We start from the raw sequence: 24494 nt of genomic DNA on the forward strand, positions 1-24494 counted from the left end.
TATAATATAAATAATTTATTAGGAATAATAATTTTATTTACAGCATTGCACAAATCTGTATAAAACTTATGATATAAATTAGATGCAAGTTCACAAGTGAATAATTTAAATGCAGCATACCTTGAAATGAGTAATAAACCATAGATTTTCTAAAATCCTCAAAATTAGTGTTTATTTTTATTGCCTGATGTGTTTCAAAAAAATTGGTAAAAAAAAAAGAGATCAAACTTAACGTCTTAAAGAGAACGTCAAACTTAAAAAATTATTTAAAAATGAAAAAGATTGAGAAATTATTACATTATGAAGAAATGAACTATAAAATATTTGAAATACATACTAAAAACTAAAGGAAATCTGGGTTTAAAAGCTATGCCAGCACAAGTAGTTTTCCAGGTATGGTGTAAAAGACTAATTGTAACAATAGCATTAAAGGTATCAATCTTTTAACTACTCTTGTGACTTAACTATTAAGAACTTTAGTCTATATTGTCCTTTGAACCTTAATGATTATATTTTGTAGTGTTGAGTAATTAATTTGATGATTCGATCTGTTCATATTATTGAACTCCACTCTCGTATGAAATAAAGAGCAGTATGTGAAAAATCATTTTAGCGAATATGCTTTTTTTTATATATATATAAATATCGAAAATTTGCTACAATTACTGCTGACTGTTCAGTTATACTGACTTTAAAAAAGGTGCAAAATGAAAAAAAGCCACAGTTTTCTAAAAGTGAAAAGTGCTTGATATTAAAGTTACTCCAACCCTACATTCTTGAAAATTGGGAAAATTCATTAATTTCAATGATTTTTATCTAGGTGGAAAAACCTATTGAAATTGGCAATATTTTTAAAAACATTTTAATGCTCAATGAATTGTTCATATAGTATAAAATTATGCAGATAAGTTTTTTTTAAATTTAAGCACGTAAACTGTGGTTTTTTCATTTCTCTAGGTAAAAGAGTTTCCAAAAATAAAAAAACAGCCAAGGGCAATTACTTTTTCATTTTGTTGACTTAACATGTATAGATTACTCAGGAATTTTTAAAAGTGTACTACAAGTTGCCCTTTTTTGTGGTTCCTAACCAATGTACAGGCAACTCAATATGTAAAAATTGCAAACAATACATGTGCGTAGCTGCCAGCTATTGTATTTTTTAAAGAGCATTAATATATATAAGTTTGAATTAATCATATGCCTTGATGGTTATTGATTTTATTAGAGAAAATATCAACAATTAAACCCAAATTTTTAACCACTGGGTACAATGAACAGCTATGTGTGTTATAAATATGTATGTATAGTAAAGATATAAAAAATTCTAGTTAAAGTATTAAAAAAAAAATCTAATTTCTCATTCCGGCACATTAGGTGAATTCAATAATTTTATAAGATTAAAAAGTCATGCATTTTTTAATAAACAATTGGGGTTGTTCAAGGTCATAGGAAATTATAAAACCACACATAGAAAAACAATGAGTATGATGAATTTAAATTCACCTATAATGGTTTTGGCGTATTACTAAATCCATTAACAAACATAGATCAGGTGCAATATGAATAATAAATCAAACCCATTGCACTAGTTCCAAACCAAACAGTACACAGCCACCACGTCATGAAGCCTAAGATTCCACGATACAAAACAGGAGTAAAAACCTTCTTTAGACTCAGAAGTGTCAATGAAATTTGCTGACTAGATTCCAAGATATCGTCTGCAACAGGTAAAGCAATTTTTGCAGCTGTATTGACAGATTCATTTGGAGTATTTGCCTCAATAAAACTTCCCCATCGATAATCACCTACAATCATCAAAAATAAATATACATAATAGAATGATGGAATTTCAATAAATTAGCACAAAATAATTAATCAATATTTTTACCTAAAGTTTTCAGCATGAGAGTCATAAATAAACACAACATTAATGGTGTTAAGTATTGGAGGGTAACAACACACAAGTAGTAAAAAACTCTTGCAACCTGGAATTAATGAGGGATAAAAATTAGTTGATACTATCCTCTCTCTACATTGAACATATTAATATATTGTTTTCTTATCTCCACAAAAAAAATATGCATTTAACTAAATATATATGCATGTAATAGCAGAGCTACATCCCTGTAATCATTGGTTACAATTAGCTTAATTAATTATGTCGTGAACCAATTATTCTTTCATTAGTTTTATTTACATCCACTCTCCACAAGGGAGGGGGTGGACAAAACTCCGGATGGTTCCGGCAGATCTTACATGGAATACATCACACAGCAAGAAACACGCCAAAACAATCGCTCCTGCATTAAGTACTAACAGAAAATGAGTGAAAAGGCTCAATCGTCGCATACCTTGTAACCCTGCGCATAAAGGAAAATCATTTAATGCTTCCTAATATGGGAGGGAAAGATTCTAAAAATAACTCCTTTGAAATATAAATCTAATTATTATTCATTGGAATGTTTTCAGCCTTGAAGTTCCAAAATAGAATATCTCTACACCTATTCTTTACCAAAGACATTTTATGAAAACAAAAAGAGTTTTTATTAATACAAAAGTATTTATAATTTTTGTATTACATGCATTTAACTAACAAACATTGCTCAGTTATCCAATTGCTTATGCTGCGTAAAGATTTTTTATTTTTTAAAAATACACTAAAAAAGAAAACCTTTTTTTTTTCCTTATGGATGTTTTAAGTCCTTTCACAGAGGAAAATAAAAAAAGTCACACTTGAGTGCTTTAAACTGCAGGCAAAGTTTCAATTTAAAACCATATGTACTATCATCTCTGAAAAGCATTGTATGGAGTTTAAAATATAATATAATGAGTTCAAATACTTAAAATTCATTCATTGTCATTTTAAATGAGTTCATGCAATCTTTCTCCATTATTTGTCAGTTATGCACCAAAATGATTTTGAAGTGAGAAATCTCTTAATTCGAAGAACTGATTTCAGACCAAATAAAGACATTTTTAAAGTTAGAGATGCCGACAGCATAACATAATGAAGCAGCAAGAAAAACATAGAAAATATTTTAATAGTTTTAAGTGATTAAGTGTGTGTGTTTGTTATTAAAAACTAAACCTGCATAAATCATTTAAAGCATAGTTTGCCTCTCTCCTTTCATCTACTGAAATGTTCTAAAGTCATCTTTGATAGTGATATAGTTTTTTAATGAAATAACCTAAAGATAATATTCAAAAATAGAATAATCCGTGAAGAAGCAATTCCTTATATAATATCTTTAAAACGTAGATTTTTATAAACTTCCATAAATAAATATTTTAATATACTATTATACTAAACCTTTTGCTTACGGGTGGTACAACAAGTGAACCTTAATGACAGGTTTCACCATGCTAAGATCCGTAAGCAAAGGGTGAAAGAAATTAAGTGAATTGCGTACCATTTTTTGTAAGTCAATATTGCTAATTTTGCCAGCTTCCTTTCTCAATTCTTTCAATTTCTCTGGTGCCATGTTTAAATATGACTGTAAGTAGTGTGGCATTAAGAGTAATCTCACAGCTACAATACCCACAATCAGTAGCAGGCGTGTTGTATCGAAGGTATCAGATGTCATTCTAGACAAATAAATTTTATATTATAGCATAAAAATTAAAACTGATAGATAAATTACTAATTTACAAAACATATATCATAATAACTAAAAAAAATTTTGCTGAAAAAAGAGAAAGGATATTTGATCATTTAAATTTCGAGATTATTAATAATAAATAAATAAAAATTTGCATGCAATTATATTTGTCACTGACACATTAAGTACATTATTATTATGCATAAAAACTAGTTAGAATTTTAGAAAATATATAAAACAAGGAAAACAAAACATAGTGCAAGAAAAATAATAATTTTTTTAAAAATTTTATTTAAATAGGGTATTTTTAAAATTGAAGATTTATCTGTTAAATAATTATTAACTTTTTCTAAAAAGCACGGTGATGATACATTTTATTATATTTTTCAGGAAGCCTAGTTTATGCATATTTAAAGTTATATAATTAATAATCACCACACTTTTCACAATGGACAATATTTAGTTACTTTTTCTATAACATTTCTGCGCCAAACCAGTTAAAGATTATAAAAGTTGCCTCCAAAGAAACTTTAATTTTAATATACAATAAAATATTTTACTAAATTCATAGAATTATAGTAACATTTAAACTCCTAACTATGTAATGATAAGTAATATATATACAAATATAAAAAAAATAAATAATATATAATAAATATAATGTACACAACATTCTAATAGTAAATACTTAAAGGGCATCTAACGTCTGCTATTTGTACAATTCTTTTTGCAGTGGTTTGAAACAATTACTTTTACAGTGGTTGAATTTACCTTTTTTCTTTATTTTTAATTAGTAGCCAGTATGAATAAAAACGTTGTAGCGCTTCAAAATTCATCAAATGACAACAAAAATGTCAAGAGAGAGGATTCATTGTGTCGATAAAAATAATGGGACTTTAGACAAAGCTTTTAATTGTAAATTTTTCCTGTTAAAATTTGAGAATCTTCCACGAATTCACTACTCATAAAGTATAATACCAAGTATAAATTTTCTTAATATAAAATTATATCCATCCATACGATGTGAGGAGCTAAAGTTCCCTCTATCCCCCTCTTGGTTCTGCAATCTGAGAACTTGCACCTCAATATCTCTTAAAAAATAAGATTTGTTTCTAATCTTTGCTTTTTTATTCTTTAATGATTTTTTCAATCAATTGATAAAAACTGGGATTTAAATTGCTGATTGTACATAATTTAATTGATATTATTGGTAGCCTGAAGTAAAAAAAATGCAAGTTTTCAGTTTTTTTTTTACAGAAAGTTTATGGCATTGATCCCTATTCTCCATGGCTGTTAATCAATGATTTTTTTAAAGGTTTTAAAAAACTCTAACAATAAAAACAAAATTGTTGTTCTGTTAAGCTTTTAAATATGCACCTATTGTCTTTTTGGATCAATTTCAACACTTATTGTAATCTACATGAATTTTAAATTTCAATATTTAGGTTGATTTAGATGCAATCATATCTTTTGAAGGCAACATGTATAACTTAACCATAAATTTGCAATTAGTGGCTGCTTTTATTTATTTTAATTTAGTGTTTTTCTTTTATTTTTACTTTTTATTATGAAATATAATTGGTAAAAAAGATAAATCATATTTAATGGAAATAGTCTATACAATAGAAATAATAAAAATATTGTGACCAACATAAATCACTTACAAAACGGGAATACCGGGCCAAGATCGTTCAGTAAAGTAGTGACGTGCCACTGGTCTTACCCACATTAGAACAATAAGTAAAGGTGAAATAAAACTCACATGAAGAAGCATCCTGAAATAAACGTACACATGCTTGTTTTACAAAGAAAATTAAGCTCATGTAAGCATTTATTGATTACAAACAAAAACATTGAATAAAATAAACAATTTAGAAGAAAAATTAATTTGATATGAAAACAAATAACATCTTTAAACAAAGCATAAAGGCATATAAAATAAATTTCTTCACTCGGAGAAGATCAGGGGAATTCATATAGTTAGCCAGTTATGAGTTGTGGTGGCACTGCTGTAGCAAGTTAAACTGAAATGCGTAGTACTCGTTGGATGTTCATTTTAAATATTATAGGAGATGACTCCTATTTGCACCTAACGTAAGAGGCTGTAAAGTGTCTGCTGTAATGTTTTTTAGAATTATAGTTGTTAATTGTTAGTTTTTGAGCATTTATTTAAATCTGTCTATTTATCTATCTATATTGGTTTCTTCTAATTTTAATTCAGCATCTTAGTAAATATTCTTTAATGGAAAGTTTTCCCAAAGAAGGTGTTAGAGGTTGGCCATTAGAGCCACAGTTTAACAAAGAATTACATCATGAAACAAATCCGCACATTTTCGGTGTGTTCTGCTTCTTATCTAGGGATTCTGAAAGAGAATAGGTTGGAAGATTTATTTATGTTATCAAGTGTCATCGAAAATGTGAAATTTAGAGATCTTGATTTCTTCAATAACATGACCTCATTTGGACTCCATGGAACTTAAATTATTTTTCAATGACTGCTTACTTCCAAGAATGACTGTCTATTATTTTTGAAAATAGTCTTTGAATTCTAATATTGAATATTTTTAGCTTTTTGTGAGAGAACAATTTTCTATGTCTCAAAATTAATAAGAGAATCTATTTTAGGCTATCAAGATGTGTCTTAAGTAGCCTGGGTAACTAATTACAGGGTATCTGCTACATCTTAGATTTTCAAATTGGTGACTTTCCACGTCTAATTCCAAGAACTTTTCATGCCTTAGCGAAGTTACTATTTTCTCTGACAAAAACAGAATAATAAATTTAAAAAGCATTATAATAACATTAATTAAAATGATAGGTATAACCAAAACTGTTATATTCTGCATCTTCATATTTATTGATTTTAAATTTAAAAAACAGAGTAAAGAAATAGTTGAAGCAATGAAAGAGCTGAAAAAATAATAGCTGAGCAAATGATTTTTTTTTTCTGCTGAATTATATTCTAAAGATACTTTTCTTGTTCATCAGAAAGGAGAGAAATACTACTGATTTTTCTGTTCTCATTTCAGAATTAAAAAAATTTGCCAATGACTGACTTACTTCAGCTAGAATTTTAAATTGATAAAATAAAAAAAAAGATGAATAATAATAATTCTAAAATCACATAAGTTTAAAAGATACTTCGCTCTAGAAATTATGTTTTTTCTTTCATTTTTCGAAAGAACAGCATAATTTTTAAAGAAAACGATAAAAACTTTTTATATTTTCATAAAATATGACTCTGAGTGAGGATTTTGTTACAAATTCAGATATTCGGAACACCATGAAATTGGGGAGGGATTCCATTTTAAAAATAAAATTTTTGGGCGAACTAAATCCATGACTTTCCATGATTTTTTTTAAAAAATAGTTAAATTCATGACAAATTTTGTTCAATACTGAAATTCATGACTTTCCATGATTTTTCATGTCTTTCCAGATGCGCGGATAACCTGTAATTAGTCCTATTTTACTAAGAGCCATTAATATCTAAATATATTGTTCATAAAGATATAAAAACCTTCTCCAAGGAGAACTCTCATTGAGGAAAGGAAAAGATTTTTATGACCTAAAATTAGAATCATATGTCAGTTGCTATAACACTTATATACTAAGAAATGAAAAATTTCTTTCGATTAACAAAGAACATATAAAAGTAAAAATTAAAAGAAATGAAGAGTTTTTAAATTAAGTAAAACATTATAAACTTGCAGAATCCTTACTTTAAAAATGGTCTCTCTGCACAGTATTTCAATGCATCTTTATGCATTCTTGCAAAACGTAAACCAGGAAAAGTGAAAAATGAGCCAAACATTCCACACCATAATGCCAAGCCTAACTTGAACATAAGCTTTGATGCAGGACCACTATTTAAAATTAATATCAAACATAAATTAAAAATATAATATAGCACCATAGAAAAAAACTTAATTTACATATAAAATTAGTAAAACACAATAACTAAGAATTTTAATGATAGATTAATTATTTAAAAGGAATTTTCATGTTTGCATCCATGTGCACTTAATTGTTCCTAATAACATAACTATATGAAATATCAATATGGATTACACAAACTATTAGGCACACGCTCACTTAAAATACAATTAATAAAAAAAANAAATCTATTATGCCGGAGGTCGACATATTGAGAAGCATCGCTGAGTTTATGTAATAAATTTTGGAAATATAAACATTCAAAAATGATCCCTACATTTTTTTGTTACCCTGTATGCCTGGGAGTGTGGATTTTGTTACAAATTCTGATATATACAGAACACCGTGTAAATGGTGGGGGAAGGGGGGTAATTCCATTTTAAAAATTAGATTAGCGACTTAAATCCATGACTTTCCATGGTTTTTTTTTTTTTAAATAGTTAAAATCATGACATTTCAAGACAAATTTTGTTCAATACCAAAATTCATGACTTTCCAGGTGTCCATATACCCTGTAATTACGTGAAACACTGTTAACTGTCCATTCACAAATTTTTAAAATCTTTTCTGAACTTATGACCAAGCCTTTATATTGCTACACAGTGAAGTTTTTGCTTTTTAATTTGTTTCCCAACAGCAAGAAAAAAATACTGTGAACATAAGAAATACATGTAATGTCTTTTTCTTATTAAATTTTTAAGAACTGGTGGTCAATTTTTATTATGACAATGCCTAATATTTGATATAAAAAAGTTGCAGAATTTTGAAACCATTTTAATCTTTAGAAATATAAAAAATGATATATCAAAGATAGAAAAGAAATTATTTAAAAAAAAAAAGAAATTATTTTAAAAGCAACAAAGTATTTTTGTTAGATGATCAAAACAATTTTTTGAGGTATTTTGGCAAATCAGATAATAGTGATCAATTTTTCAAACAAATAAAGTTTAATGTTTAACATAATTAGTTAAGAAAATTAATTGAAATTTTAACAGGATAAAGTTAATGAAACGATAGTATACTTTAGTAAAACATGAAAATTCAAATCTTGGTAATGTACCTTGAATCCAACCCTTGATCCTTCAAAAATGTATGGGCACTTGAATTAAAACTTGCATATGCTATAAAAGTAATTATTACAATATAAATAGAATGAAATAACTGAAATTCAGGCAATAAATTGCTTACATTACTAAACTTAATGCAAATACAGGCCCTTCTCATTAAATTGAACATTAAGATCACAGAAAAATGGGAAAGATTTAGATATCGGATTTTCAGAAAATGATTGAGTGATGAAATTTCATGATAAATAAATTCATCTTATAGTTTTACTGCTTTTGAAGTAATTAATTGATATATCAATTGTCAAAGAACAATACGTATATGATTTTGACAAAAATGTTAAAATTATTTAACTTTCAAATATGAAATTTCTATATCATGAATATTTTTGTATCTCCCTTTAAGTTTGTAAAACATAAATTTGACTAAACAAATATTTATTGTACACTAAACTTTGAAAAACAGCATTCAATTCCCATTCTTATCCATTTTGTATCGTGAATTCAGTTGAATAATTAAAAAATTTAATAATTACAAATAAAAATGAGCATATATACAAGGTAACCATAACTGATGTAGAGGTATTTAAAGTCCAATAATGAGAAAACTATCGCACCAAACTTGACCACATTTACTGTTGGCACTATTTTGAACACAGGGATTTGAATTTTAATGGAAAAAAGAATAGTTCAATATTTTACCACCAGAAAATAAAATTATGCTATAAGGCCCATTTTAGGGGGAAAATTTTACATGCATTTTTATATTGATATCACGTTTACATTCATATTGCATTGCACACTGACATACTCCGCACTTTATAATACTCCAGTAATTATATCTCCCCTTTGCAGATAGTAATTTATTTACAGATTTTCTTAGAAACCAGGTTGTTCGAAATTTCTGTTATAACACCAAAAATCTCATCATATACATGTGAAGAGCATGCATTCACTTATTTATTGAAAGACAAACTCTAAATAGCCTTGTTTCTATGCAAAAATTGGCAAACAACATACAACTGCTGATGTAGAAATAATAACTAAAATATATTATAAAAAGGAAAAATAAACTAATTTAATGTAACTGTAATGCCAAAATGCATGTAAAACTTAATTTTCCAAACTTGTTGCATTGATTTTAATTCAAAAATAGCTTTACGGTGCCATTTTTGATTTCGTCTCTGGTGGCAAAAATGAAGCTTTTTTTAAAAAAAAATTTCCCCATGGTCTTGTAGAGACTGTTAGATCGAAGGGAATACCGAACCTGAAACCTGTCATCGAGCACACCCAGATATTTCTTCTGCTCTCGGAAATTAGCTGTAACCGACTGCAACATACAGATGTTGTTTTTGTTATCGCGCGCTTTTTCCCAGCATATATATATCTGTAAAATCACAAAGCATTACTACTACTACTCAGTGTGTTGTGCACTTTTTTTGTATTTTAATTTATTTTAAGTTAGTCACTCAGTTTTGTGACTGTATCCTTTTCCAGAAAATAAAACTTTAATTTTAATCTTCTAATTGTTATGATGTTTTTTTTTTTGGTTCCGGCAAATATGAGAATGTTATATCTAATTCCTACTGTCTAAATATTATTGACAGAAAATTTGATTCCGTAGTTTTATCTCTATCAGGCTTTAAAAAACTCGAATTTAAGTACGGTCACCCTGTATTCTGTCTCAAAAATGTGTAACCAATGTGTGGTTTACTGAAACCTACTAAGAAAACTTATTCTCAAAAAGTTTAAAAATTACTAGCAGAGTCCATCAACAAATGACAGTGCGAGACTGAAAAAGCTATAAAACAATGAATATTTTTACTTGTCAGACCATACCAATTGAAAAATTGGTTAGGGCAGTCCTTGAATTACATTATTGATGCAAGATTTGGCTACTTTGAAAACATTGTTTTACAATTTTTCACCCAAGAAATGCCATCAGATAACCTTTGTAACTAGTTTTATAACTTAGAGAGAATATTCCTTATCAGACTCGGTCAAACCATACAATTCTATCTGTTTTATTACTTTTCTGTTTTAATCTGTTTTATTTATTTATACTTTTTTTAAATTATCAGTCTTTTATGCAGGGTTCTTTGATTTAAATTAACCGATTTTATTTTTAAAAAGTAAATCATTGATTTAAATCAAATGATGTTTTTTAAAGAGAAATTATCACTTTAAAAAATTTACAAAGTTTAAATTAATTGTTGATATATTGTTGGATTGATAAATTGTAATTAGAAAAATTAAATCACTATTTGGTTTGTAATAAATTATAGCACTTTTGAAACAGCATTTGAAAAGAATCTTGTAATTCTTTCTAATTGCTCAGAATGCAAATTCAGAACAAACTGAAAATTTAATGCAATTTTCTTATACTTTTGTTAAGAGTAATATGGAATTTTTTGCAAAAATCATGATAGTAATGAAAATTCTACTAATTTTTAAGTTTAAAACACTAACTTCAAAACTGAATTTTATTTAAAACTGCAAATATATTTTTGAATGAAATATTTTCCCCGACCTGCCCCAATTTAGGGCATACGGTAAAATATATTTTTGAATCAAGAACTTACAATTTTGAAAGGAAATTACTCCATATAGTATTTAAAAAAAAGCTGTTTAAATATAAATTCAGATTTCCTCTTTGTATAATAGTTTTATAATTATTATTCATTAAATTGGAAAGATTAGTTATTCTATATTGTAATATTTTGTCAACCTGCCTTTAAGGTATAACGCATCACATTTAATTTTATTATTTCAAAAATTTATTAGCAAAATAAATAAATAAATCTGAAATTAATTTTGTGATATTTTATTTTTATTTTAGTCAGTTTTAACTGCTGTTGTTAATAACGACATTATTCCATTTTCAATAATTTTAATTCTTGCACTTATTATGTATAACTAAAAAGCAGTATTTAACGTAGCAATATAATTTCAAATGTGTTATGATTTAACTTCATATTTTAATTATAATTATTTAAATTCAACTAATTGTAAAATAAAATTTCACAAATGACCATTAAATTTAAAAATTATTTAAATTAAAAAAAATTAATAATTAAAAATTATTAAAAAAATCATATTTAAATCAGATGAATCCGATTTATTTTTAAAAAAATCAAGAAAATCACTAGCCCTGCTTTTGTGGGGCACACAGCAAGATCCATTAACAAAAATTAAGTAAATACATGATAATAATTTCTGATGATTAAAAAGTCATATTAAAATAATCTTGAGGTTCTTTCTTACCAGGTTCTAATCCAAACTCTAAGAAATTTTCATCTGCAATGAGAACTACCATTGCAATGAAAAAGAAAAGAAAACCTGCAGTCAAACACAAGGACCGCTCACCTACAGCCTCTTCTCCTCTAAAATATAATGCTGTGAGTGACAGCAATATTTTACTACAAGCACATTAAGGAAAATTATTTAACAAGTTTTTAAGTCAAAATAGATTCTTGATTCCAACTTCTTTAATGATAAAATTTCCACCAAAAAAACTTATAATAATCTTTGTACTTAAAACTGCTTTGTATTAAGGAAAAGAACAGAAGGATTTAATCTGGGCTGATTAACAGTTAAAAAATTAACAATGAAAGGCTTAAAAATCTATTTCCTAACAAGTTCTAAAACAGTTGCTCACATTTACTATATCAGCAAATTATTTTTAAAATAATAACTATTTATTATTATACTGTTGCTTTTGAAAAACATTTATATTAGATTACTTTTGCAACATTTAACAGCTATTATTTACTTAAATTTTACTAGATACATTATTTGAATAACTTTAAATATAAAAATGTGTTAACCTGCCAAGCTTGAAATTCAGGAGATTTTCGAAGAATCATTTAAATAAATTCAGAAAGGTTAAAAAAAAAAAAAAAAAAATCATATGTGGCATTGTAATTTTTTTTCTTTATCAATAACTAGTAGTTACTGCTTAAATAAGTTGGGTATAGTATAACATTTAAATAAAAATACCAATTTATGAATATATACTTAATAAAAGCATTCTTGAGAAAATTATTATTTACGTAACCTTTTTAACTGATGAAGATTTGTTGCAAATTAATCTCTAGATAAAATAATATATATGACCATCATTAAATTTTAATTAATTAAATCGCTAATCGGATACAATTATTATAAAGAATAAGAAAATAGAAATTTATTTTAAAATAAATTGATTAGAAAATGTTCCTTCAATTTGAAGACAAAATTTTTCATTTAAATTTGCTCAAATACAACTTTAATAAAATAATTTCAATAAAAGTTTCAATAACTTTGAGGATAATATTATAGTGAATATTGCAGCTAAATATTCTATAAATTAATATGTGGTTCCTCAACTAACCACATTGATTCTGTATTAACTGAAATGTTAATTTCATTTATTTTTAAAATAAATGATAAAGAGACATGAATCAAATTTTTGAATTGACAAATTGGATCAAATAATAGTATTGTTTACTTCATATTAGCTAATGTTAGATTAGTATTGACTTTTCCAGGGAGAGCAGCCAAATTTTTCATAAAATAGTACAAAAAAAAAAAAAAATTAACAGAAAGGAGAGGAAATTTACTTTAATCAAATAACTTTACCAATTTTAAGATTTTTAATTTAAAATAGACAAAATAATCACTTAAAAATAACAATGAAAATTGATTCATGCTATGCTAAAATTCATATATAGCTGTAAAAATTGAAGAAAAATAAATTATGTAACAACAATTCTTTTATGAATATGAAATACAAAGAACATAATGCTAAATATACCGTATCGATAAAATACTCCTAGTAAATTACTAGAAAAAAGACTATCCTTAAATGAAGACATCTTTATTTAAAAGATAAAATAATAATAACCAACAAAACTAAAAACAGTGATTTCGCAAAATAATTTACAATCACTTAATATATAGAGAAATATCTATTTTTTTCCTACAAAGGATACACAGCAAAACCTATGACCAATATGCACCATAATATACTGAGGTTAACTTCATCTTTAGCAGGTATAAGATAATAGTATATTTCTGTAACAGTATAGACAATAATTGTACACAGTGCAAAATCCAACAGCCATTGGTATTCTGAATAATAATGGAGTTGAATCATGTCAACTGGCTGAACTGCTGCCACATCCAACTGAAGCTCTAGATTCTTAGGTACCATGAATTCTGAATCACCAGAATCATCTCGTCTGTAAAAAAAATATATAAACAGTCTGATACTTTATAGGAATAAAATAATGTTTAAAATTTTATTTTTGCAAGATCTTTATATACCACTCTTTACATGGGGAGAAAAAGTCAGTAATTAATAAATCGATATTAAATAACACTGTACAATCAGGAACAAAGCAGAAAGCTTTATACTAAAAATAATTAAATTAGGTTAAAATAATATCAAGCTCCTTTTAATATTATTTGCTGCACTTCTAAGTGATTTTATGTTTTAGATTAAACAAAACATGTTCCTAAAAGTTCAGTTCATCTAAATAAATATTAACTATACTTAGCATTATTTGGCACAAACAATTACGCTATTAATTATTAATAATAGCAGACAACTAATGAGAGTCATAATTCCCCACAATTAAGCAGTTAATCTGATGAGTTTGCATTTTAGTAAATAACTTAATTTTTCTATTTCCATTAAAGTTGGTTTTATAATATTTAGGTTTACAGAATCAGGTTTTAAAAGCATAACTTGAAACAAAATTAGCACATGGTTTCAAATAGATACCCCATGTTTATTTTGAGTGAGCTTCCCTGACATGATGATTCGAAAAATGATTGTTTATTTAAAGTGCAATAGACCACCAGTGAAATTCAATTTTGATTAAATAGAGTTGTATGTTTGCTGCAAAACATCAATAAATTATACATAAAACAGAATTGTTTACGGTTTGATTTGTAACAATACAAAATTATAATCCATTGTGAAGAATTTTAATTCTACACAACCCTCAAACTCTACAACCCGCAATCTCATTAAAAAAAATTCACTTGGGGGGGAGGGATCGGAAGCTAAAATCAGCCCTAACACTGTAGTTCAAGTTTTAGGACCACATTACAAACTAATTTTGGCATTATAAAATTTATTACATATATTATTTATTATACATATAAGAGCTTATTAAGGCATATTTTCCTCACATTCAAACTTTTCTTCTAATTATTACTAACAGAATACCCGTTCTTTGAACAAGTTAAAGAAAACTTAAAAATCAATCAATCAGCATAAACCAATACTACAAAATTATGTACCAAACTGAAAGAAATAATTCAACACAAAAGGAAACAATTCTATTTTATCTGTTTCGAATATTGATGTTTGTAGAAACTACTTGAGACATTTAAAAAGCATTAGGATCATAGCTTACTTCCCTTATCCAAATTTCAGAGTGTTAATACAAATAGTCCTGCAATTACAAGAGGCATTTACACAAAATCTTTTTATTTTTATTTCTATAGATAGATTAGATAACAGCCAAAATTTAGAATTTGTGATGTTGAAATATAAAATGGTATTGACCACATTGTCATTTATATTTACTGCTTGTAGAATATGAAAGATACACAACATTAATAAGTATGTTTAGAGACAACTTACCTATTTTTACCTTTTTTCTTTGATTTCTCTAGATTTGGTTTTCTTTGCAAGCCAGCAACTGATAGCAATTCTTCATCAGTTGGATGAAGATAACGAATAAGTCTAGAAAACAATTTTGCTTTAATTATTCTTACAAACTATGACAAGAATTAAAAACAGTGCTTATTTGATAAAAACAACTAAACGAAGAGGCATTTAGTTTATGTATAAAAAGTATTATCTTATAGGACAAAATTGAAATTACTATAAAATTTTAAAGCTTGAAAAATAATTTTTAAAATAAAGTATGAACAGTGATTATCCTTTGAATCAATTCTAGAAATTTAAGTTTTCAAAAAGATTAGAAACTGAGGAGGTCAGTAGTTTAATATCAAAAGAAATAGTGTTCTCGGAACACTGTTCTGTTCTATTATATATGTGTGTATGTAGGTCTGTATGAAATATTAAACTTTATAATAGGGAAGAGCTCTTCAATGGCATAAAACCCAAAATTTATCCCCAAGTGTAGCAAACAAATATCTTCAAAATATCACTATTTAACATATAATCTCAATCCATCATGCTACATCTATGTCTAGATACAAAGAAGCATGCAGACATACTTAGCATAAAAAGCAGTCCTATGTAGAAGATTATATCCCATTTATGCCTAGTGTCTTTTTAAAAGGACAGTTTCTTTTTTTTTAAAAAAAGAAAGAGGTACCACAAGTGTTTCATTATTAACCCTCTGACTGATTATCCCGCGATTTCCACGGGCAACTAAATTGTAGCAAAATCTGCTCATCCAGCGATTTCCGCGGGCATGTGTTTTTCTTCCTTTATTGATGAGCGCATCCCGTTTATTCCCCGTTTCAGTGGTATTAGACGTTTAATTTACGTTTTGACCAACAGATGTCGTTAGTTGTCCTTTAAATTGCTGTATTTGAAAGCGCGTAGTGTAAAGCGATTTCGTAAGGGCGGAAAGCGCATAGTGTAAAGCAAATTTTTAAAGCGGCTTCGGTCCAAAAATGGAGCAGTCAGAGGGTTAAGATTTATTTTTCAAAAACAAACTAATCCTAATTACCATAGCACTAGCAATATAAATAGTTATATTTGGAACTGAAGTCACACCACATAGCTTTTTAAAGTTTAAATGGTAGATAATAGAGAGAAATATCCACTTTGGTAGGAACAAATATTTACTGTGACGTTCTTCCATAAGTGATTTTATATATAATATGCTTTTTATATTCAGTGTTGAATATCCCTTTTGCGGCTGGGAATATGGGTAAGGCAGCACTACACAATACACTTCATTAAGCTTATTATACACTTAAAATATCATTTCATGAGTTAAATTCATGGCTAAAATTTAATAAAATATATTTAAAAAAATTAATAACAATCTTTATTTTTCAAAACTGAAAATTACAAATTTCATATTTTAAGATTGCATCATGCAAACAGTTATGAAGAAAAATTTATTTAAATGATAAAATCAACATTTAATTTTAATATAAGTGTAATGATTAATTACTTTAAATACATAAAATCAATCACTAAATACACTTTTTTTATAACTTCAAGTTTCAAATTTTAAAAACCAATTTTCTCAAAATGATACTTTTGGATATAACAGTCTGGTACTCATCAAAAATTATTACATATTACATGCATGTGTGCAAACATAAACTCATTTATTTTATAACATAAATGAGTAGTTTAAACAACAATTGAGATTACTGTAACCAGTCTCTTACAAATATTTAGGTAGCAAGAACAGTAATTCATTAGACGAACATTGCTTTGTAAAAAATCAGGGCTGTCAGCTCTGATATTGACAAGATAAAGGTAGAAGTATTCCCATTTAGTCATAGTTTATCAGGGAAAGTAATTAATTTGTAAAGTAATATTGAGCAAGAAATTTTAAACACTTCAACAATTTTGATCCGTGAAATTCATGGTAACAGTTTCCATACATTAACTTAAATAAAAGAAATTTTGGGGGGCTGTGTTAGCTCATGATCCATTGGAAAATTGGGTTACTTGGCCCACTTTTTACTAGATGTCACCGAGTGTGAAAAACGACAATTGTGAGACACTGTCTCTAGCATCAAGGAAGATCATAACATTTCTATTCATGATTTAATTCATAATTATAACAAAAATAAAGAAAACATATAAAAATGCTCGAATTGCTGAAAGACTTTTGAACTTGGAAGCATGAGTTTTTATAATTATGAAATTTAATAAAGTGGGTGAAACTCTAAAGCATCTTCTGGTAAAGATTTTAAAAATTTGTGGCAATGGTAACTTTAAAGTTTTTGTCTGAGAACAAAACATAAAAAGAAGTCTGATAAATTAGTAGAATTTATTTTTACCAATTCACCATTGCAGATCAAATCAAAATATATTAATAAGATATGAACTAGATTGATGAATTACTTGAACCGACTCATTAATGGTGGTTGAAATAAATTTACGATATTGAATAGCAATAAAATATAACATATATTGATGAACAATATGCAATTTGCAAAATGGTTATAAGGTCAAATTTTACAAACAATATTATATTCTTACCTGTGAGATAATAGCCATCTAGCAATGGAAAAATGAGCAGAAATTTTTTGCAAAATACTCGCCATGATCATTGTTACAACCAGCTGAACACCAAATATAGCCTAAAAATTGGTCATAAAAATCAAACACATAAAAAAATATACAATATAAATTTTTCTTTACACATATCTACAGATGCATATCTTTAGGACACACTTTAGAAATAATAATAATTTTTTTTTTTAAGATAGAAATTGACATTGAGATATAAAAAAAAATTTTTGATCTATTTATAAAAAAATAATTACTAAATGCATGTATGTTAGGTTTTTTAAATGCAAATTTACATATTTCTGATTAATGAATTATTTTCACAAAATGAATCTCATAACAACCCAAACCATTCATTTGTAGAATTATGAAAAATAATTTAACTACAATAAATGACAGTAAGGTGCAAATTAAAAATTAGTGATATTTCATAAATAAAAATGAATAATCAATTAATAAAGCAATCGTTTGAATCTATAAATTTTTTGTTAATGTAAAACTAGGTAAGAAAATAAGTTTTCGCTTTTGATGCTTTAATTTAAGTTAATATCGTAATTAATTACCATATTAAAAGTGAACCATTTAAACCATTAAATAAGTAATAAATAATTTCAATTACGACACAAAATTCTGATCAGCAGATTAAAAGAAATTAAAAGTGAGATAATTTTTATTTTATTAACTGCTCACTTCTTATAATAGTTGAAAATACAATTATAAATAAATTTTATTTTTTAATCAGCTTTAACTTTTGCAAACTTAGTAATTCAATTTTGAAAATAAGTAAAATAGTTAAGATATGAATACAAAAAAACTGCACTGAGTATATAGAAATTTTTGGAAATATGTAAAGAATTTTTGTTACCATTTTGTTTTGAAGGTTCAACTAATAGCTGGTTCAATGGAATGATTCTAAAAAATAAATAAATATATCAAATAAAATATTTAGCTTATTTCTAACAGTCTTCAAATTTTTATTTTCAAATGATTTATGATTCGGAAATGATCTTAATTTCATAGATTATGAAATAAATCTAAGCCACAATAATGCTACTTAAATTCATTACTGAAAAACAAGCTTGAAATTGAACAATTAACTAGACAATCCTTGTTTGAAAACAATTCAAAACATGAGTTTCGTAAAAAATAAATAAATAAGTAAATAAATAAAATAAAACAATCTGTATTATCTACTCAAATTTTTAAATTATCTGATTTTCCTCCCTGTGAATATATTAGTGAAAAATTCCACTTTTTTTTTTTAAATTTGCAAGTTTAAAACTCTTTGGCATCTTGGCAATTGTAGTTGGGACAAACATCTATGGCTATATAACTATTCCAAACTATTTGTGCTTCATGATCCTTGTATCATGAAATAATTTTAGCTTTCAAATAGTAATACAGCATAGAGAAAGGCAGATTAAAATTAGCAGTCTTACATACATTCCTCACAGAGTTAAAATAGCTTTTTTTTTTCTTTTTCAAAATTTTCAACATGTTTTAGAATTTTGTAATAACATTTATATCAATTTTTATGTGTAAAACTTCTTTAATTTGAAACAAAAAAAATATATTTTAAATTATATTCAGCATATTTCCTTATATATTTCATCATTCATCTATACATAAATATACAGTTACAAATTTAAAGCTAAGAATTCAGTCACAAATCGGTACCCTTATAGATCAAATAGGGGGGGATTATCATAACTTTTAAATATCTTCATCTAAGTTGCTTTAAATAGTTTTTAATTAAATTTAAAGAATACCTTTTTTCTATATAACTATAAATCCGTTTAATAATTTCTACTGCAAGTAGTGATTAAAATGTGTATAGTAATGAGTACAGTAATAAGACACCATTTCAGCAATCTCAACTAAAAGAAGAATGCCCTAATAACTTTAAAATTAGATCTAGGTCATTTTAAGCTCTGCTAAAATCTTTCTTCGTGATTTTCGTATTTAAACAAACAAACTCATAATTTCGGGGGAAATTTTCTAGATTATAATAAATAACCCCAATAAAAATTATTAGATTTGGCTTAAATACGTACCTAAAAATATTATTCACCGGCTTCTCTTCACAAAAATCTCCTCACTTTAATGATGATTGATTTATTCTTAAAATAAACAAGTCAATATCAACCATCAATGATGCTTCTAAAGTACAGTTTTAAACTGACGCGATCTTAATCCATCAGCATTTTTAAAGTCGGTAGAGTTCACATATACTAAATTTGAATATTACAAGTGTAAACTGATTATACGTTTTAAACAGAATGAACTTTTCAGACTTTTTAAGAGGAAACAGTTTATATAAGAATATCATTTAATCAATGAATCGCAGTGTAGTAAAAATGTGTAAATAAAAGCTGAAATGAATTTTTAGTTAAAATTTTCACTTTGAAAAATACAAAATCCATTAATTGATTCAACAGTAAATAAACTGCTTTATTATGAATATTGTAAATTTTAGTAGCATATTTAATCGCTGTTTGAATGCAGCTGCACACAATATCAATAAAATTTCGGTCAGAACTCCGGTTACTGTTCCTACAAAAGTAAGTTTTCTTTCAATAACTGTCTTTATGATTCTTTGGAGCTTAGATAAATTTTAAAATTAGCTCTTCAAATATTGTTAAGAGAAATATTTTGATTCAATTAAATCAAAAGGCGCTTGTAGTTTTCTCTCGATTAGAGAGGGGAGCAACCAGTGAAAATCTTAAGATCCTTAATAATTTAAGCTAAAAACAAATTTGGCCGACAAAAACATTATAATGCCTTTAAAACCAACAAAGTTTGACCAAAAACTTACATTTTTAACCGCGTGTAAACCTTGAAACTGGAAAGTAATAATAAGTCAAGAATGATATAAAAAAAACAAGTAAAAAAAGTAATTCTTTTATTTTCAATTAAATATATATTTTTTGGTTAAATCTTAAAACTAGCAAAAATTATAGTAGTATTTAAAATATTAATTTTAAAAGCTATGTTTAGACTAGTTTCTCTATAGTAGAATCAATATGATATGTATTTAAAGTAAAGAGTTTATTACATTTTATAGCAAAATATAATTTTTAATTTCTTGGATTGCTAAGGGCTTTAAATGCTCTCTTTTGACCCTCAGTTCTCAAACAGTGAGGGCAACACAGCATTCTAGTCTATAATTGACTTTTCAGAATTTTTTTTTTAATATTTTAATACTAGATCTTGATGATTATGCATACCATGATGTGTTACTGATGGTAGATAGTTTTACTTTTGATGGAATAGGGAAATTTATATTCTCTGTTTAAAGATATCTTTTGTTTCTAGGGTTCAAAATATTGCATTTTTATTGCTCAATATTGCATTAACCTCAGAAGTTAAAGTCTGGAGTATGTTATTACTTAGAATACGTTATAATGCCTTTTTCACTGATTATACTGTACTTATTAAACTAAAATGTATAGTGTTGTTTTCATTACACTCAACCACAATCATTTGGTGTAAACCGCTACTAATATGGAAATCTTCCTGAGAATCTGCCATCTCTAATTAAAATCCACAGATTCCTTTTAAAAAGCACTAAAAACTTCAATTTTTTTCTACCCAAAATACAATATGGAGAATCCCTTTTTTTATATTAAAAAACTTGAAAGGTTTTGCATTTTTTAAAAAAATATTTTTATAAGTTGTAATCATTGAAATAATAAATTATGAATATGATCTAATTATGATTAGAATAATGAACATTCTATTACAATGAGTCCCTCAGTGGACTGATCATAAAGATGCGTTTTTCCCAGTAGAACACCAAAGTCAAGCATCACAGGCGTTTAGTAAATGATCACACTTTGTTTAGTAAATACTGTCAGAAAGCGGGTGGGAGACCTCTTTGATTTGATCAGCCTGCATAGGGACTAAGAGTGCACGGTGTTTTTTATTGATTATTTTTTTTTGAAGAAAAAAACTGTTCTACTGTACAGTGCTCGACTTTGTGCTCAGGTTGTCGGACTAACATAACATAGCAGGGAAGCCATCCCGTCCGCAGACGATTAAAATTGCAATGGCATGTCTTTGGCTCATCCTCAGGGGTGTTTCCCAGACTGTTGCCAATAGCTCATTGTGCAGTTCTAGTGCAATGTAAATAAAGTACATATCTACCTAATACCTATTGAAATGAATAGCTAGTTAGAATATTAAGTTTATTGTTTTCCATATATCATTTGAAGTACTTGATATAAAAATTTAATGAAAGTGTTAATTTAATAAATCATGTTTTTGTGCTACCTAAATATTATTTTATCCTGAAATTTTTAATAATAACAATGCACTGAATTAAAGGTTTTAGATCATTTTCTGCATATGCAGAAAGTTTCTGGTTTTAAACATCTCTGCTTAGTGTAAGCCCTATACTCTGTATAACAAGAACTGATAGAACAAAAGTTAACAAAGCTGCCTGATACTGGCAATTCTTTTAGCTGACTAGCACCAATGTTATCACAAACAGTGTTAATCTAGCAATCAGTCAATGCAAAAAGAATCACCGATTCACATGGAATGGACAGAAATAAACAATAAGCAGCAAACCTTGCTGTTTACTTCCCACTATACATTCTTGCTGAACAGAATGTAGTTTAGTAGTACTGTTAACTTTAAAACTCTGTCTTCTATAAGAATAAAAAATGTCTCCATTGGCTGATGTTTATTACCCATTGAATTAAACGTATAAGTACTGGCCTGCTCTTTCATTTTAAGTTTATTTTTTTCAGGGGACACGAAAAATTAAGAATGCTAGGCGATACAAACGCCCTGAAGACTTAGTAGATCCTTACTATTATGGCTTGGGACCAAAGAAGGAGGTTCAATCTATGGCTCAGTCTATTTCAGACAGAGGGTGAGAAAGTTTACCATTTTCTTTTAGCTATTTATTTACAGAGTTCGGCAATGAAGATCATAATTTTCAAATAAGACTTTAAAGTTAAATAGAATTTTCCTCTGGATACATGTTTAATAAATTACATTTCTTAAAGAAAAGCTAATTTACTCCTCTTGCAGTAATGTATAATTTTGAGTCTATATAACTCTTAAATCGTTTTTATGTTTATATATTTAATGACATTATAGTGTTAATAAAACTTATTGAGCTATAAATGTATTCAAAAAATTTGTTTGAAATGAGAATGTAATCAGAGTTATAATGATTTAAATCTGTATTAAAAAAAAGTTTGGTAATTTCTTTCTTTTGAATATAATTTCTTATTTGCTTCAAAAAATGATGCTAATTTAACATAAGACTTAGAAAACTGATATTTATTCAATTAAAATTATGTTTCTCATTTGAGTTTTTACATTTTAAGAATACATTAAAAACATTTCAAATTAATCCCTTTCTGAGTATCAAACATTTATCTTATATTCATAATCAAAATGGAGAATTTGATCACTTTCATTTGAAAAAAAAATTCCAAAGACTGTATTTAAAAAATATATAAAATATTTTAAAAAATGAACTTTAAAAATATTTGAAAATTCAATGGATAGAATATTTTTTATTTATTTCTTCAACTCTTAAAAATGCATATTTTGTCCCTTTAAGAATTATTTTTATTCCTACCCTTATGTAATGTTAACTAGATTTTTTATGTTTCCATTTGTGTTTTACTTCTCAAAAAGTAAATGCTCCTTTGTTTAAATTTTAGGTTTTAGAACGACGTATATAAAACCTTTAAAAATGAAATAAATATATGGGATTAATTGTGAAACAGTTTAGTATTGGACTATCAAAACTGAAATTTTTCTCGAAGCAATTAAATGATCAATTGATGGAAATGAAATTATACTATGAAAAAAGTATAAGTTATAATAAAGTTTTAAAAAATGTCAGTTTTTCTGTTCTTCCTTTGATGAAATTTCTGATATGCAGGTGTATGATTACATAATTCATATTCAGTTATTAATGTTCTTTCAGTTATTAAATATCTTTATTTTTAGTTATTAAATATTTTTAAATTTGCTATTTCGCTGATTACATAACATAATAAATTAATGGCATNGATGGAAATGAAATTATACTATGAAAAAAGTATAAGTTATAATAAAGTTTTAAAAAATGTCAGTTTTTCTGTTCTTCCTTTGATGAAATTTCTGATATGCAGGTGTATGATTTTTTATTTTCAGTTATTAAATATTTTTAAATTTGCTATTTCGCTGATTACATAACATAATAAATTAATGGCATACATAAATTAATTACTTGTATAATGTAATGCATATAAAATTATAAATAAATTTTATATATTTAAAAAAAACTTTAATTGATTTAATCAACTACTCTGTGTGCAATATTTGCTAATATTTAGATTAGTTTTGTTTTAAGAAGAAATATCTCTTATTATCATTATTTTTCCATTTAAGTTTTATAGTGTTTGTGTAATACATATTTTTTTTTTATTTTTGTATATGTATGGTAATCTTTTTTCACATTTTATATGTAACATAATCATTGTCTTATTCTAGAAAAGAAATTTGTATATTTTAGATGCTTTGAACATAATAATCTGAGACATGTTTAGTTTAATATAAAATCTATCCTAGTTGGGTTTTTTTTTCTTTTCTTTCTTCTTTCTTTTCTCTTTCTCCTTTTCTTTTTTTTTTTCTTAGCATAAATTGAAATTTATGCTT

The 24494-nt window shown here is 26.5% G+C and overlaps 2 protein-coding genes across 3 annotated transcripts in view; one reads left to right on the top strand and one right to left on the bottom strand.

The window, feature by feature from the left end:
• LOC107447016 (transmembrane protein 161-like emei) lies at positions 1 to 20051 on the bottom strand. Of its 2 annotated transcripts, none has more exons than XM_016061824.3 (12): positions 19883 to 20051; positions 18694 to 18740; positions 17799 to 17899; positions 15237 to 15338; positions 13573 to 13821; positions 11864 to 12018; positions 8596 to 8656; positions 7322 to 7465; positions 5264 to 5374; positions 3411 to 3585; positions 1889 to 1985; positions 1 to 1805 (listed from the first exon to the last, which is right to left on the bottom strand). In XM_016061824.3, exons 2-12 carry the CDS (start codon positions 18694 to 18696, stop codon positions 1549 to 1551), a joined length of 1455 nt encoding a protein of 484 aa, XP_015917310.1. In that variant the 5' UTR covers positions 18697 to 18740; positions 19883 to 20051; the 3' UTR covers positions 1 to 1548. The 2 variants fall into 2 exon arrangements, with proteins under 2 accessions (XP_015917310.1, XP_015917311.1); XM_016061825.3 differs by lacking the exon at positions 19883 to 20051 and adding an exon at positions 19598 to 19754.
• LOC107447017 (mitochondrial ribosomal protein L50) overlaps positions 19982 to 24494 on the top strand; it is a 9423-nt gene continuing 4910 nt past the window's right edge. Inside the window, exons 1-2 of the mRNA XM_016061826.3 lie at positions 19982 to 20389; positions 22583 to 22707. Coding sequence (XP_015917312.1) covers positions 20285 to 20389; positions 22583 to 22707 — 230 coding nt within the window. The 5' untranslated portion in view covers positions 19982 to 20284. The remainder of the gene's footprint in view (positions 20390 to 22582; positions 22708 to 24494) is intronic.

The sequence above is a fragment of the Parasteatoda tepidariorum genome, chromosome 1, assembly GCF_043381705.1.
Source record: "Parasteatoda tepidariorum isolate YZ-2023 chromosome 1, CAS_Ptep_4.0, whole genome shotgun sequence".
Taxonomy (NCBI): domain Eukaryota; kingdom Metazoa; phylum Arthropoda; class Arachnida; order Araneae; family Theridiidae; genus Parasteatoda; species Parasteatoda tepidariorum.